This window comes from Dendropsophus ebraccatus, chromosome 2 (genome assembly GCF_027789765.1).
Source record: "Dendropsophus ebraccatus isolate aDenEbr1 chromosome 2, aDenEbr1.pat, whole genome shotgun sequence".
NCBI lineage: Eukaryota > Metazoa > Chordata > Amphibia > Anura > Hylidae > Dendropsophus > Dendropsophus ebraccatus.
Window position 1 is genome coordinate 58,403,485 of NC_091455.1, and position 14,354 is coordinate 58,417,838.

The 14,354-nt window shown below is 41.4% G+C and overlaps 1 protein-coding gene across 1 annotated transcript in view; it reads left to right on the forward strand.

Moving 5' to 3' along the window:
- ST18 (ST18 C2H2C-type zinc finger transcription factor) overlaps positions 1-14,354 on the forward strand; it is a 75,823-nt gene that overhangs the window by 23,923 nt on the left and 37,546 nt on the right. Inside the window, exon 7 of the mRNA XM_069960046.1 lies at positions 10,214-10,329. Coding sequence (XP_069816147.1) covers positions 10,214-10,329 — 116 coding nt within the window. The remainder of the gene's footprint in view (positions 1-10,213; positions 10,330-14,354) is intronic.

The following is a 14,354-nucleotide window of genomic DNA, read 5'->3' on the forward strand; positions in this document are numbered from 1 at the left end:
TGGGGTTATGTGGCAGGGATGGGGGGGATGTGCCGCCGGGGATGGGGGATGCGATGGCGGGGCTGCGGGCACCAGGGAGTTAAAGCACATATTCACAGCGGGATATCAATCCCGCTGCGAATATGTGCTATCATAGGGGTGAATTGATACCGGATCTGTAGCGGTTCTCGCTTTGAATCCGCAGAAGTGAGATCCGCTGTGGATCCGGTAGGTGTGAAGGCACCCTGAAGGGGTATTTTAAAGTTAATGTAGTCCGCAGTCCTTTTTTTGAACCGCAGCCCGGTTCCCACACACAGGGCGGTCTATTAGCAATGGAGGTGGGCTGGCTGCCCCTCTATGACGTGGCTCCATTGATTCTAATGGAGCCACGTCACACAGGGACGGGGGTCTCCTCCCACTCGGGTTGAGCCAGCCTGCCTCTAGTGCATCAGCCTATGCTGATGCCTGGTAGAAGACTGGCACCGTGCACAGGAACGGGGCCGCGGTCCAAAAGATCGACTGCGGCACCGGCTTCCCTACAACGGCAATTCTATTGAAATGCAACACTTAAAGCGAATGTACCTGATGGCACATTCACTTTAAACTTGCAAGGCTATACCTATTCACATGACAGGGGATAACAAGGTTATTGGTGGGTGTCCGACTGCTTGGACCCTTACTAATCATGAGAATGAAGGAGGACTCCTAAGTGAATGGAGTGCACCATTCATTCACTATAGGCATTCCTCCATTTCTATTATCAGTGGGGTTCCCGGCTGTCAGACCCCCACCTGTCAGCATGTTATTGCCTTTCCTGTGCCTAGGGAATAACTTTGTAGGAATACCCCCTACAATGCTTGGTGATAGTTTGTCTATGATATATACATTAAGGATTATCCTAGTGTTTAGTTTACTGCCTATTGTTCTGATATCGTTACATAACTCCTTAAACAGTAATAATGCTCTCATGCAGTAATCTGACATGCATCAGAGCAGATATTCAGAATCTCATAAGGCTTTGAGAAATGTGAAGAGAAAAGTGAGAAAAACCAGGTCTCTTCCTTTGGCTCTCCAGCTGTTTTTAACCAACAGTTCCTAGCATAACCTAAGCTGGAGTTTTAGTTTCAGAACAGCTGGAGAGCAACAGTTCAAAGACCTGAGATTTACGTTTGTTTTTTTACACCTGTATATACTCCCTCCAGCGTACACACAATAAAAAACTGTTCTAGACTTTGTTGGACCCTATACTTAGCTACTGGCCTCTCTCAGACTATTGCTAATGAGACTTTTGGTGCACTGGGGGTGGGATTGGCCCACACCTTCTAATGCATATGGGTGCGGTGCTCTGCAGTGACGTCACTCCGACGTTCATCACTGCAAAGCGCCTGGTAAATATTCATTAAAAGGGGCAGGCTGGCCTGGGTCACATGGAAGTCAGATTTCAACGAGTTAAATATTCTCTATAACTATAGAATGCCATGAATAGAAGAGAAATAACAATATATGTCAAATCTATTAGATTCCATGAATAATAAACCATATTCAACATAGGAAATCATAATAGAAGCAAGTACACAGTGACAGAGGAGCGCTGGTTTCTAATGAATTCTACTGCAGATTAGTCAATCTACGTTGGATGAACTGTATAAATATTTTTGTCCCTTTCTGCTTTCGGGTAAATTCTAGACAATGAGTTTTTATATGTGGTCTTTTGTTCGTTGCACCAGTTCTTACACACAACAGTTGCTTAATTTGGGTGGCAATTTACAGAAAATATTGTCTATATGTCTCTGCGAAATAGCCTGTCCAGATGCCCTCTAACAAACAAAAACAAAAAAAGAATGGATTTGGACATGGCTCAAAATCTCTACAAAATCCTTGATAAATAAATAGGGCTGTTAGTTTAGTTGAAACTGTCAGTTCTCCAACAATTTCAAGGCTTAAAAAAATGTTAAAAGTGCCAGATGCCATTAACTGTTATCCATTTTACCACTATGTTCTGGTCTTTGCTGAAATCACTGTAAACTTCCATCTGCATATTAATGGAATTTAACTATTCCTCCTTCTCTCTCGCTGTCCCTTTTTGACTAACCATCAGGCATATTAACAAAAACACCTACAAAATGTCAGCCTTAACCTGAGCTATTCATAGCCAGGAAACATCGAGAAGAAAAATTTAAATATTACATATTACAAATTTAAATATTACATATTCACTGACAGAATATTGGGAATACTTGCATAAATTGTTAGTCACATCATTTTGTAGGTAATAGTAGAAGACAAAAGTAATAAACTAATGGATCATTACAAAATCCTTCCTGGACAGTTTACAGCTATGGGCTCAACTTTACTGACAATTATGACAATTAGATTATTTATTTTATATTTAAAGGGATATCTCAGCCCCTTCTACTTTCCCTATTAAAGCAGGGGTGGGTAGGTAGGTGAGTAAGGTAAGGGATAGGTAGGTCTGTCCAGTAGGTGGGACTCCTATCATTAGGTAAATAGGTACCCCCCCTCCTTAATAAGTAAGTAGTTCACCTTATTAGGTAGGTGCTCCATATTATATGAGAAGGCCCCCTAAATGGCTCCTCTGTAGATAGACAGTTTAGGTCCTTGGTATATAAGTTCTTGTATTAGATGGTCCCCCAAGTAGGTGGTGTCCCTAGAAAGGTACACTCATCCCCACCTACCCCACCCCCAGTAAGCAGACAGGTCCCCATAAACATTAATAATGCCCCTATTCCCACACAAACTAGCAGGGCTTGTCTTCTCCCTCCTCCGTTTTCTATAGCTGTTGCAATGAACTATAGCAAAGTAAGTAAAGAGGCACATTGTTATACAAAATCAGATTTGCCCAAAAATCTATGACTTTTGTATGTTCGTTTTCTGCCATAAAAGTGTTAAGGAATGCCCCCTGTTGTTATGGCAACATATTTGCATTACTTTTTATTTTATTTTATTAGTATAAAAAGTTATTAAATGCTACATGGCTAGATAATAATTGTTTATGACAATGTGCTTCAGCGCAGCAATCAATAAATTAAATTAAAATCACATTAGTTACATTAATCACATTAGTTTATTGTTGGGGCTAATTTGTTTTTGAATTTCCCAATTTACCGTCATGTTTTATTTTTTTTTTGTGTGTGGTCATAAATTAATTCACTCATTACTTTCCTGTCACATAGACTTCTATGGGTCAGAAAATTAACCCCTGGAAGTCCTGCACCATGATAGTACTATGTAGGCAGATGTACACATTAGGACCTGCCGTGTACTATTATTGCGCTATAATTGAGTGAGCACTTCAGTGTGTCCATGTGATCAAGAGCAGGACCGTAGCTAAAATACACAACCACAGACCTGCTCTAACAAAGAGCCTTTGATCAGCATTGTTTAACCCCTTGTTTGCTGCATTGACTAATCATAAATAATTTAAAGCTTCACTTTTAATTATCTTGTTTAAAATTATAGTTCGATATTAAGAACATAAATAGGGAAAGGCGACCAGGTGTTTTACCTAATTATATATAGAATATTTATAGGGATGCAGGGATAGCATGGTTCACAGATTAGTTGTAAAGACATGGTGGGGGGAGGATTCTGTGTAGATTCTTCTTCTGGTTCATGAGTATTCACCTACATCTTCTTATTACTCTTATCACTCAAATCAAAGAGAGAATAGAGCATGGGGATTGCAGCCGAAACTCTTAAATCGACTCTGTACCCACAATCTGACCCCCCCCCCCCCAAACTGCTTGTACCTTCAGATAGCTGCTTTTAATCCAAGATCTGTCCTGCGGTCCGTTCGGCAGGGGATGAAGTTATTGTCATAAAAACAACTTTCAATCCTACAGCGCTGTGTCTAACGGCCAGGGCTTACATTTGTATATGCATTAGGGTGGCACCACCTCTCTGTCCCTCCTCCCGCCTTCCATCATTAGGAATGCTCCAGGCAGATTGCTTCCTATTCCCCACCTGTGTGTATAATGAACATGGGCTGGATCGTTAATACACCTGTGCAAAGCTCAAACAGCAGTAAATGTTCTTGGATCATTCCTAATAATGAGGAGGGTGGGGAGGAAGGACAGAGTGGGTGTGCCAGCCTAATGCATATACAAATGTAAGTCCAGGCCGTTAGACACGCTGCAGGATTAAAAGTTGTTTTTATGACAATAACTGCATCCCCTGCCGAACGGACCCCAGGACAGATCTTGGATTAAAAGCAGCTATCTGAAGGTACAAGTGGTTTGGGGGGGACAGATTGTGGGTAAAGAGTTGCTTTAAAGCCCTATTACACGGAGTGATAATTGCTCAGTGTAATAGAGAGAACGAGCAGCCGATGAAACGATCATTGGCTGACCATTTCTTTGGGTCCAGACCTAAAATCATCGGGGGTCGGGCGTGCATAGTTTTGAGTAATAGCGATGCAACGGCTGATGATTGTAGAATAAAATAATGAAGTATGAACTTATGCAAAAAAGGGTCCAAGGAGCCTCAGTTACGAGTCTCAAAACACGGGACGTATGAACTTAGCTTACCACATTCCTTGGTGTCCACGGGCCTTCCACAGTGTCCTCGGAGGCCTTCCCCGGTGTCTGCAGCCCTGCCTTCTGTTCTCTGCACTGCCACGCTGTGCCCGCTCAGCCAATCACATCGGGGAAGGCCACCGAGGACACCAAGGAACGTGGTAAGGTGAGTTAATACTTAATTATTTCACACTAAGGGCAAGGGCTGCAAGGACATTGCTAATGATTTCCGTGCAGCCTTTGCTGCCCGATAGTCGACCTGTGTATTAGCTCAGTAAATGAGCACCAAGCACTGATCTAGTAGATCATTTACAGTGTTCATTTAGTATTTATGATCCGGCCATGTAATGGGACCCTAACTCACCAGTTCCTACCAAACTTACGCTCTAAGTGAAGCACCCTTGCTGAAAAAATCATCAGTGCTGGATCAGTGCGGTATGTAAAAAGATTTTTGTTTTGTTTTTTTTACTTCTGCACAGTGCAATTGGTTTAGAACCCTTCATCAGGCAGCTGAATCAATTTGTTTAATCATATTTTTAATATGATTTAAAACGGTCAGAAATAGAAGGGCATAGTGAGGGTTCGCACAGACTACACAAAGAGAATGTTATGGTGTGTCTGTGCAGTAGACACTATTTACATTTAATAAACAAACATTTAAGAAAACTCCCTGGTTACTTACAGAAGAAGAGAGATGATAAGGGAAAGAGGAGGGTTGTACTCACTGCTCAGCCTGGGAAACAAGGGAGGATCAGTAAATCATTGATATGAACTATTTCCAGGATACACAGAGACCAAGGGAACAAGACAACACTTCTGCTGTGCTGGTAGACTTTACTTTAGTCTGGCAAGAAGTCGCACATGTCTGTCTGCACAAAAAATTATGACTTTTTGCCGATGTATGAAAAGCGTAGGGATAATAATTCCCCAACCCCCATTGTGTTTATGTCAAAATTAAGATTAAACGGTTATCTGGTACCACCATTTATTTTACATAACCACTTCATTTGTTGAGATCATCCACTGTTTCTAGCCCAGTCCTAACAGATTACCACATCCTGCTTTCTTTCAATTTTCAGAAAATGCTGAGATTAATAGGTTCGACCAGCATTCATCTGATGCTTATGGCCAGCTTTAAGATGGTCACATAGCCAAGGTAGTGGGTAGCAAAAGGTTTGTTTGGAAGACCCCTATCTCCCCTGACCTCATAAATGTGTGATCGTATTATTTATGGGGGAGCAAATGCATCCATTACACATATCTAATTTTCCCTGAAGTCATGTGGGGCCCATAAGATTTTAGGTGGATCCTACCAAAATCATCAGGATTAACCTATACTCTTGAAATACTATGATTAGTGATGAGCGAACATCCCGATGTTCAGTTTGAATCCTTAACACGAACATTTAAAAAAATGATTGTGATTGGTTTGCGTTCGCCGAACATTTAAGAACAAATAACGAACATACAGTAGAAGCATACATTTCGGTCTACGCACATGCCGATTATCAGGTCAAGATGTAAATTACACAGTTACGTGCGCATTTCATGCGTACACAATTGCGTACAGATTGCATAAATTTCGGATTATCAAGCGCAAAGTGTAAATTCGCAAGTTTGACTTTGTTCGAAAATGATCGTTATAACCATTCCGATAATCAAACAAATCGTCTATGATCTGCAAACACGAACAATTAACGTCATGTTCTTACGAACATACAAATATTTACGAACATGTTCGCTCATTGCTAACTATGATCTGTAGGGCTCTGTAAAAATTACAACTCTCAGCTTGACCCAAAAGCCTGATAAAGCTTGAATAACTATTGCCGTGACTTGATAAAGTCTTTGGGAGTTTAAACATCTGCTTAGGTTGTGGGTAATCCTGCTTTTCCTGTGCCATTATGTCATAATCTGATATCAAAAGTTCATTCATTCAGTTCAGTACATTCATTTTATGTAGCAAATGTCATCCGCTGTTATGTAGTAAGTATGAAATTTGGGCCCTGGCTATTCATTAACATGATGATAAATGTGCAGAACAATGATTTCCCCTAAGTAACATTTGCTTAGCGTTTTATTTTTAAGTACAAAAGTTATTTATGTGTTATACCTTTGTCTTAATTTTAATCATTAAAAACACCTACTCAACCCACAAAACAACAGATGGCAGACTTTACTTTTTTTATTGATAAATAACCAGAAAGGTCAACGTGGAGATAAAGGCTTGTTTTTAAGCTTATGTAGCAGGGCAATAAAGACCTGAGACCTGTCTTTGTTATGATCTGAATACCAGGAAAATACTAAAGAATATTCTATGTCATTGCTGTTGGTATTTAAACCATAACAAAAGTAACTATTATATTATTACAGATGTTTTCTCGCTTCATATTTACTAGTTTAGAATATGCTGCGGCTTAAACGACTCTGTACCCACAATCTGACCCCCCCAAACCACTTGTACCTTCGGACAGCTGCTTTTAATCCAAGATCTGTCCTGGGGTCCATTCGGCAGGCGATGCAGTTATTGTCCTAAAAAACTACTTTTAAACTTGTAGCCCCGTGCCAAACGGGAGTATCTGTGCCCTAACTTTGCACCACCCCTCCGTCCCTCCTCCCCACCCTCTTCATCATTAGGAATGCCACTGGAACATTTTCTCCATGCTGAACATTGCACAGAGGATTAACGATCCAGCCCATGTGCCGGGCTGCCACAGGTGGGGAATAGGAGGCAATCTGCCTAGGGCGTTCCTAACTATGAAGAGGGTGGGGAGGAGGGACGGAGGGGTGGTGCAAAGTTAGGGCACAGATACTCCCGTTTGGCACGGGCTGCAAGTTTAAAAGTTGTTTTTTAGGAAAATAACTGCATCACCTGCCGAACAGACCCCAGGACAGATCTTGGATTAAAACTGTCTATTAATGCCAGTAAACAGGAAGCTCTGAAACTGGTAGCACAGTTATATGCATATCTATGCTGTCAGTTTCCCTTTAAAGGGGTTGGTCACTTTATAGTAAAATTGTGCAGTGTACAGTATTAGTTACTGTACTCAATGTATATACTGAGAGAAGCTCCCTGTGTGCCTCATAGTCAAAACCACACTCCTCTCCTCCTGGTCCTCTGTCTTGCTCTGTGGTGATTCTGTCCATAAGATGGCCGACATGGAGGATCATGTGACCATGCCCTGCCCCCCCAGTGTCCTTTATAGACATATACAGGTGTAGTGGTTGACAGAGGGCAGGGCATGGTCACATACTCCTCCATATTGACCATCTTATGGACAGATTCACCACAGAGAAGGGCAGCACAGCCTGGGGAAGGGGAGTCTGATTTTATCTCTATGAGGCACACAGAGAGCTGCTGTCAGTATAGTAAGTACACTTACTAATACAATAAAACGAGAAAAAGTCACCGGCACAACTAAAACATTATACTCCCGAATATCACATTATCTTGGATTTTGCACATAAAATACAGTGGTTCTCACTCCTAATAGTGGCCTATGTGGATCCAATGAGTGTAGAAAAATAGAAAAAGTACCGGAGGGCACTCACCATAAAATCTTTCCTTTATTTCATTTTCTTAAAAGTAGTACACAAACGGAAGTGCAGGACGAGCATGATGTGAATGCCAGAGCTCCTCAATCAGTGCGGCAGCGTGACAGCTGTTTCGCATGTTCAATCACGCTTCTACAGACGCTCACTAATATACTTACTAAGGCTGGGTTTACACTACGTATATTTCAGTCAGTATTGTGGTCCTCGTATTGCAACCAAAACCAGGAGTGGATTAAAAACACAGAAAGGCTCTGTTCACACAATGTTGAAATTGAGTGGATTGCCACCATTTAATGGCAAATATTTGCTGTTATTTTAAAACATCGGCTGTTGTATTGAAATAATGGCAGTTATTTACTGTTATATGGCGGCCATCCACTCAATTTCAACATTGTGTGAACAGATCCTTTCTGTGTTTTTAATCCACTCCTGGTTTCGGTTGCAATATGAGGACCACAATACTGACTGAAATATACGTAGTGTGAACCCAGCCTCATACTGTACACACTGAACTATTTTACTATAAATTGGCCAATCCCTTTAATTTAGAATAAAGATATAAAACCACAGCACGTGCCACTTTCACACAAATCTTATGTATTCAGCAATGGCCACAGATAATGGTTCGTCAATAAGACATTTTACCACATTGTTATGTTATATCTTCTATATCTATGGCATTCAGAGGGAAAGCCTACAGCAGATGTCTGAGGGTATGCCTGGTGTTTTGATGTAGAAATGCAAAGGATTTTAGAGAAAATGTCTAAACCTTTTTACTGCTCATCCGGTAAAGGCAATTTCCAGGCAAATATGACTCTCTGAATGGGAGCTGAGCTGCAGTAACCAGGCTTTACAACTACAGTATGTAGTGAACAGAGGCCATGGCTTCTGGCCCCATTCACTGTATGTCACTGGTGTCACGGCAGGGCTAAGCAACTGACTGGTCGGTGGGGGTGTCAGCACCTTGCTGATCATCATATCCTGAGGATAGTACATCACTTGAATTTGCCTGAAAGACTCCTTTATTAGGTAAATAATGTCTTTCATATGCTATAAAACAGTGTTCTCCAACTCCAGTCCTCAAGGGCCACCAACAGGTCATATTTTGAGGAAATCCCAGACAAAGAAGACTTGTAATAATACCTGATGCACTGACTATAACACCCATGAAATACTAAGGAAATCTTTAAAACATGACCTGTTGGTAGTCCTTGAAGACTGGAGTTGGAGAACACTGCAATAGAAAACCATGGTTGAGTTTAGTCAATGTAGTCACTGTTATACATATGATATTTATGTAGTTCCATAACACAGCTACTGCATTAATTGTGAGGTGACATATTCACATGTAGACCAAGACCCATACCCCTTCTCTCTCCATTGAGAACATGTGAACCATTGGCCAAGCTAAATATTTGCAATGCAGGATGACACAGGCACAGAACCCGTGTCTGTGTCATCCGCGGCGGGTCCTGGCTGTCAGTGATAGCTGGGGACCTGCCGCAACTTTCAGCTTCAGATTTCTCTGGTAACCATTGGGGCTCTGCCATGTGATCGCAGATTCCCGATGGTAGCTATGGACACCGGAAGCCTCAGACTTCCAGTGTCCCGGCTATGGAGGCTGGCGGAGAAGGGAGGGAGGTAAGGCCGCCATGCAGCCACTCTCGGAGCACAGCCGAGAGCTCTGCCCTCTCTCGTCTCTCCCCTGCCGCTGTTACAAGTTTCTAACAGCGGCAGGGGACAGAGGAGAGGGGGCAGAGCTAGGGACTTCAGCTTATGGGATCATTATAACCCCATAAGCTGAAGTAGAAAACGACCTGGGCATTGAGGAATCAATCACCCATGGTCGGGAAAGGGTTAATAGATTAGTTTGCTGTATGTATATGAGAACGTTACTGTTTATATGCAATGGCTGAACCCACTGCATACCTAACCCTGCTCTCAAATGAAAAGTGAAAGCTAAACACATCAGTTCCAGTTACTGACAGCAAATATCTTCAAATGGCGCAGAATTAAAAATATTATAAACATATATCAGTGTTATAACATTTACATTTTATTTTTATAAACCTAGTAAATCTCTTTAATCTCCCTAAATAGGTGAAAAAATATATAATAATACTATGAATATGTTTTTTTTCCAGCTGGATCCTGGGAGCTGCTCAGAAACCACAGATGAAACAAAATTTTCTGGAGACATCTCATTGCCGAGTCCTAAAACCAAGTTTCATTCAAGAGACATGAAAAAAGAATTGATTACGTATGTAAATTATGTCCAGTTTCTACTTTAACAACTCTGTTATTTTTGTCATCCATCTTTGCATTTAGATTCCATGCACACAGCAGAGCTGTACACAGAGGCCATGTACCATGTGCTGTCATATAATTTGCTGATGGGTACCATATATTGAAGATATTCTTCCCTAAAAGCAATACTACAAGTGAGGAATACCTCAGTACTGTATTATAGCATGTAATGGAGCATGCTACAAGATTTTTTTTCTGTAGGGGAAAAAAAAAGAAAACATTTTTATGCACCTGTATGAAATCACATCCAGTAAAGCAGACATGGGGAGCCCGCAGGCCTCCAACCCCACTATTCCCATCATACCTGGATAACCAAAGCCAAAGTTTGGCCATTCAGGCATGGTTGGAATTTTATTTTTGCAACAACAGGAAGGCTAAAGGTTCCCCATCCCTATAGTAAATGTTCTAAGCACCCCTGTGCTTGTCCTTTTACAGTCTTTTATAGCAAGTGTGTGCATGAAGTGCCACAAGGGAATCAATATTTAATACATATTTTATTTTTAATCATATACATGTGGAATTTCATTAAGAAATGAATCGTGATTCTGGGTGTAATAAGGACAGCCTTTTGATCAGGATCTCTGTCTATTACCCAAAGCTTCTAAAAAAGAAGCACTCCCTCTGGAGGATGTGGTTAGTCTGTGCATTACACAGAAAGCTCAATGAGGTAGTTGTAGGTGAAATAAGAACAAGCCCGCCACTTCCAAAGTTATAACAGATATCAGCAGATAGTGTTTAAATCTGGCAAATACTAAACTGATTAACATAACTTGAATAACACTAAATTGAAAAAACATAGGGGGAGATTTATCAAACATGGTGTAAAGTGAAACTGGCAATCAGATTCCACCTTTCATTTTCTAAAGAGTCTGTGAGGAATGAAAGGTGGAATCTGATTGGATACCAGGGGCGTCTGAGCCAGTTTCACTTTACACCATGTTTGATAAATCTCCCCCATAGACTTTTTATTATTTGATTGTGTTTTTCAAAATATCAACTCCTAGACAGTATTCCCTCAACTTACAGTGACCTCAGGTTACAATATTTTCAACATACAGTACAATATTCTTTTTTGAACCATTGTAACTTGAGATCAGAATCAGACTCAACATACAATGCTAGAAACAGTCAGGATCTGTGGCAGAGGTAAATAACTAGATAATTGACCACTAAAAGAGTAAATTTTACTGGTAACCCCCCAGTATAAGTAAAGTGCATGCAGTGATTGGCTGTCTAGTTATGCCCCCCCCCCTGTAGCACAGTGTGATACTACTTGTCCTGTACTGCTGTATGTGTCTGGTATCTCCTCCCTACAGTACAGTGTGATACTACTTGTCCTGTACTGCTGTATGTGTCTAGTATCTCCTCTCTACAGTACAGTGTGATACTACTTGTCCTGTACTGCTGTATGTATCTAGTATATACTCTCTACAGTACAGTGTGATACTACATGTCCTGTACTGCTGTATGTGTCTAGTATCTCCTCTCTACAGTACAGTGTGATACTACATGTCCTGTACTGCTGTGTGTGTGTCTAGTATCTACTCTCTACAGTACAGTGTGATACTACATGTCCTGTACTGCTGTGTGTGTGTCTAGTATCTCCTCTCTACAGTACAGTGTGATACTACATGTCCTGTACTGCTTTGTGTGTCTTGTATCTCCTCTACAGTACAGTGTGATACTACACGTCCTGTGCTGCTGTACTACATGTCCTGTGCTGCTGTGTGTCTGGTATCTCCTCTCTACAGTACAGTGTAATACTACATGTCCTGTACTGCTGTGTGTGTCTAGTATTTCCTCTATACAGTACAGTGTGATACTACATGTCCTATACTGCTGTGTGTCTAGTATCTCCTCTCTACAGTACAATGTGATACTACATGTCCTGTACTGCTGTGTGTCTAGTATCTCTTTTCTACAGTACAGTGTGATACTACATGACCTGTACTGCTGGGTGTGTCTAGTATGTCCTCTCTACAGTACAGTGTGATACTACATGTCCTGTGCTGCTGTGTCTAGTATCTCCTCTCTACAGTACAGTGTGATACCACATGTCCTGTGCTGCTGTGTGTCTAGTATCTCCTCCCTACAGTACAGTGTGATACTACATGTCCTGTACTGCTGTGTGTGTCTAGTATCTCCTCTCTACAGTACAGTGTGATACTACTTGTCATGTACTGCTGTGTGTGTCTAGTATCTCCTCTCTACAGTATAGTGTGATACTACATGTCCCTTACTGCTGTGTGTGTCTAGTATCTCCTCTCTACAGTACAGTGTGATACTACTTGTCCTGTACTGCTATGTGTCTGGTATCTCCTCTCTACAGTACAGTGTGATACTACATGACCTGCACTGCTGGGTGTGTCTAGTATGTCCTCTCTACAGTACAATGTGATACTACATGTCCTGTGCTGCTGTGTGTGTCTGGTATCTCCTCTCTACAGTACAGTGTGATACTACATGACCTGTACTGCTGTGTGTGTCTGGTATCTCCTCTCTACAGTACAGTGTGATACTACATGTCCTGTACTGCTGTGTGTCTAGTATCTCCTCTCTCTATAGTACAGTGTGATACTACATGTCCTGTACTGCTGTGTGTCTAGTATCTCCTCTCTCTATAGTACAGTGTGATACTACATGTCCTGTACTGCTGGGTGTGTCTAGTATCTCCTCTCTACAGTACAGTGTGATACTACATGTACTATACTTCTGTCTGTGTCTAGTATCTCCTCTCTACAGTACAATGTGATTTTACAGTTTTATTTCTAGTCTTTCTCTGCACTTTACTCTACCTGATATAGCTGCTGCTTGGTACTAAATTCTGCTGCTTTACTTTACTGTCAAGCTGTTTACTAAAGGCCTCAGGTTTCTTTTGGTGTGTCCATGCCGGAATTACGCTCCGCACTACGGCATGTCAGTAATTTTTTGCAACATGGATCACGGTCAAATCACAGATCCGTAAAATTACATACATGCAAATAGAGCCATAGTTACCTATGGGACTGTACTTTCTTATGTCTGGATCCACAATTACGGACAAATTACAGTCCTTTAGGTTACTATGGCCCTAATTACACGTGGATTCGTAATTTGGCTGTGATTCGTGCTGCAAAAATTACTGACATGCCCTAGTGTGGAGCATTATTGTGGCGTGGGCACACCAGTAGAACCCTCGGAATCTCTATAATTTGCATAAGATCTGACAAAAAAAAAAAAGAGTCATAATTCTAGCTAGTGACATCATTTTGAACTTTCCATCTTCACACCCTTTTGGATAGGTGTGGATTAAACGCTGCATATACACGTTCCTCATGGAACACGGACGTGGAATGCCTGTATTGCACTAAACACCGCCCCCCCCGCCCGGGAAGCAACTGTGATAAGATGCCGGCAGCGGGGGAACTGTACAGATATGCACCGCGTTGTAATGGCAGCGACGCACGGCTGATTCATTACAGCGCGGCGCATATCTGTACATTTTCCCCGCAACTTATCACAGATGCTGCCCGTGTGGGGGGAGAGTCCGTTACAGGCATTCCACGCGGAATGCCTGTAACACGGAATGTGTGAATGCAGCCCTACTCAGGTGAAGTTGTGCATTATATCAATAATCCAAAGCTTTACTATCATGTTAATTTTATGAACATTGAATTTCAACCAACCCTGATGTCAGCTTATTGAGTTCTGTGTAATATTCTATCATGCAAAAAATAAATAAATAAATAAATAAATATATATATATATATATATATATATATATCACCTACACACTTTGTGCTGCTTCAGATATTATGTAACTTCCGCGATGAGATCTTGATTCCTAGTGGCTACTAAAGGAAAGAATTGTTACTGTTAGGGTTATTCTCCACCATAAGAGATTGCATTGTACCAAAAGAGTTTTGCCACGATAGACACTTATTCCCAATCATGCATTCCTCCACCCCATTCCCTTAAAGTGACACTGTCACCCCCTTT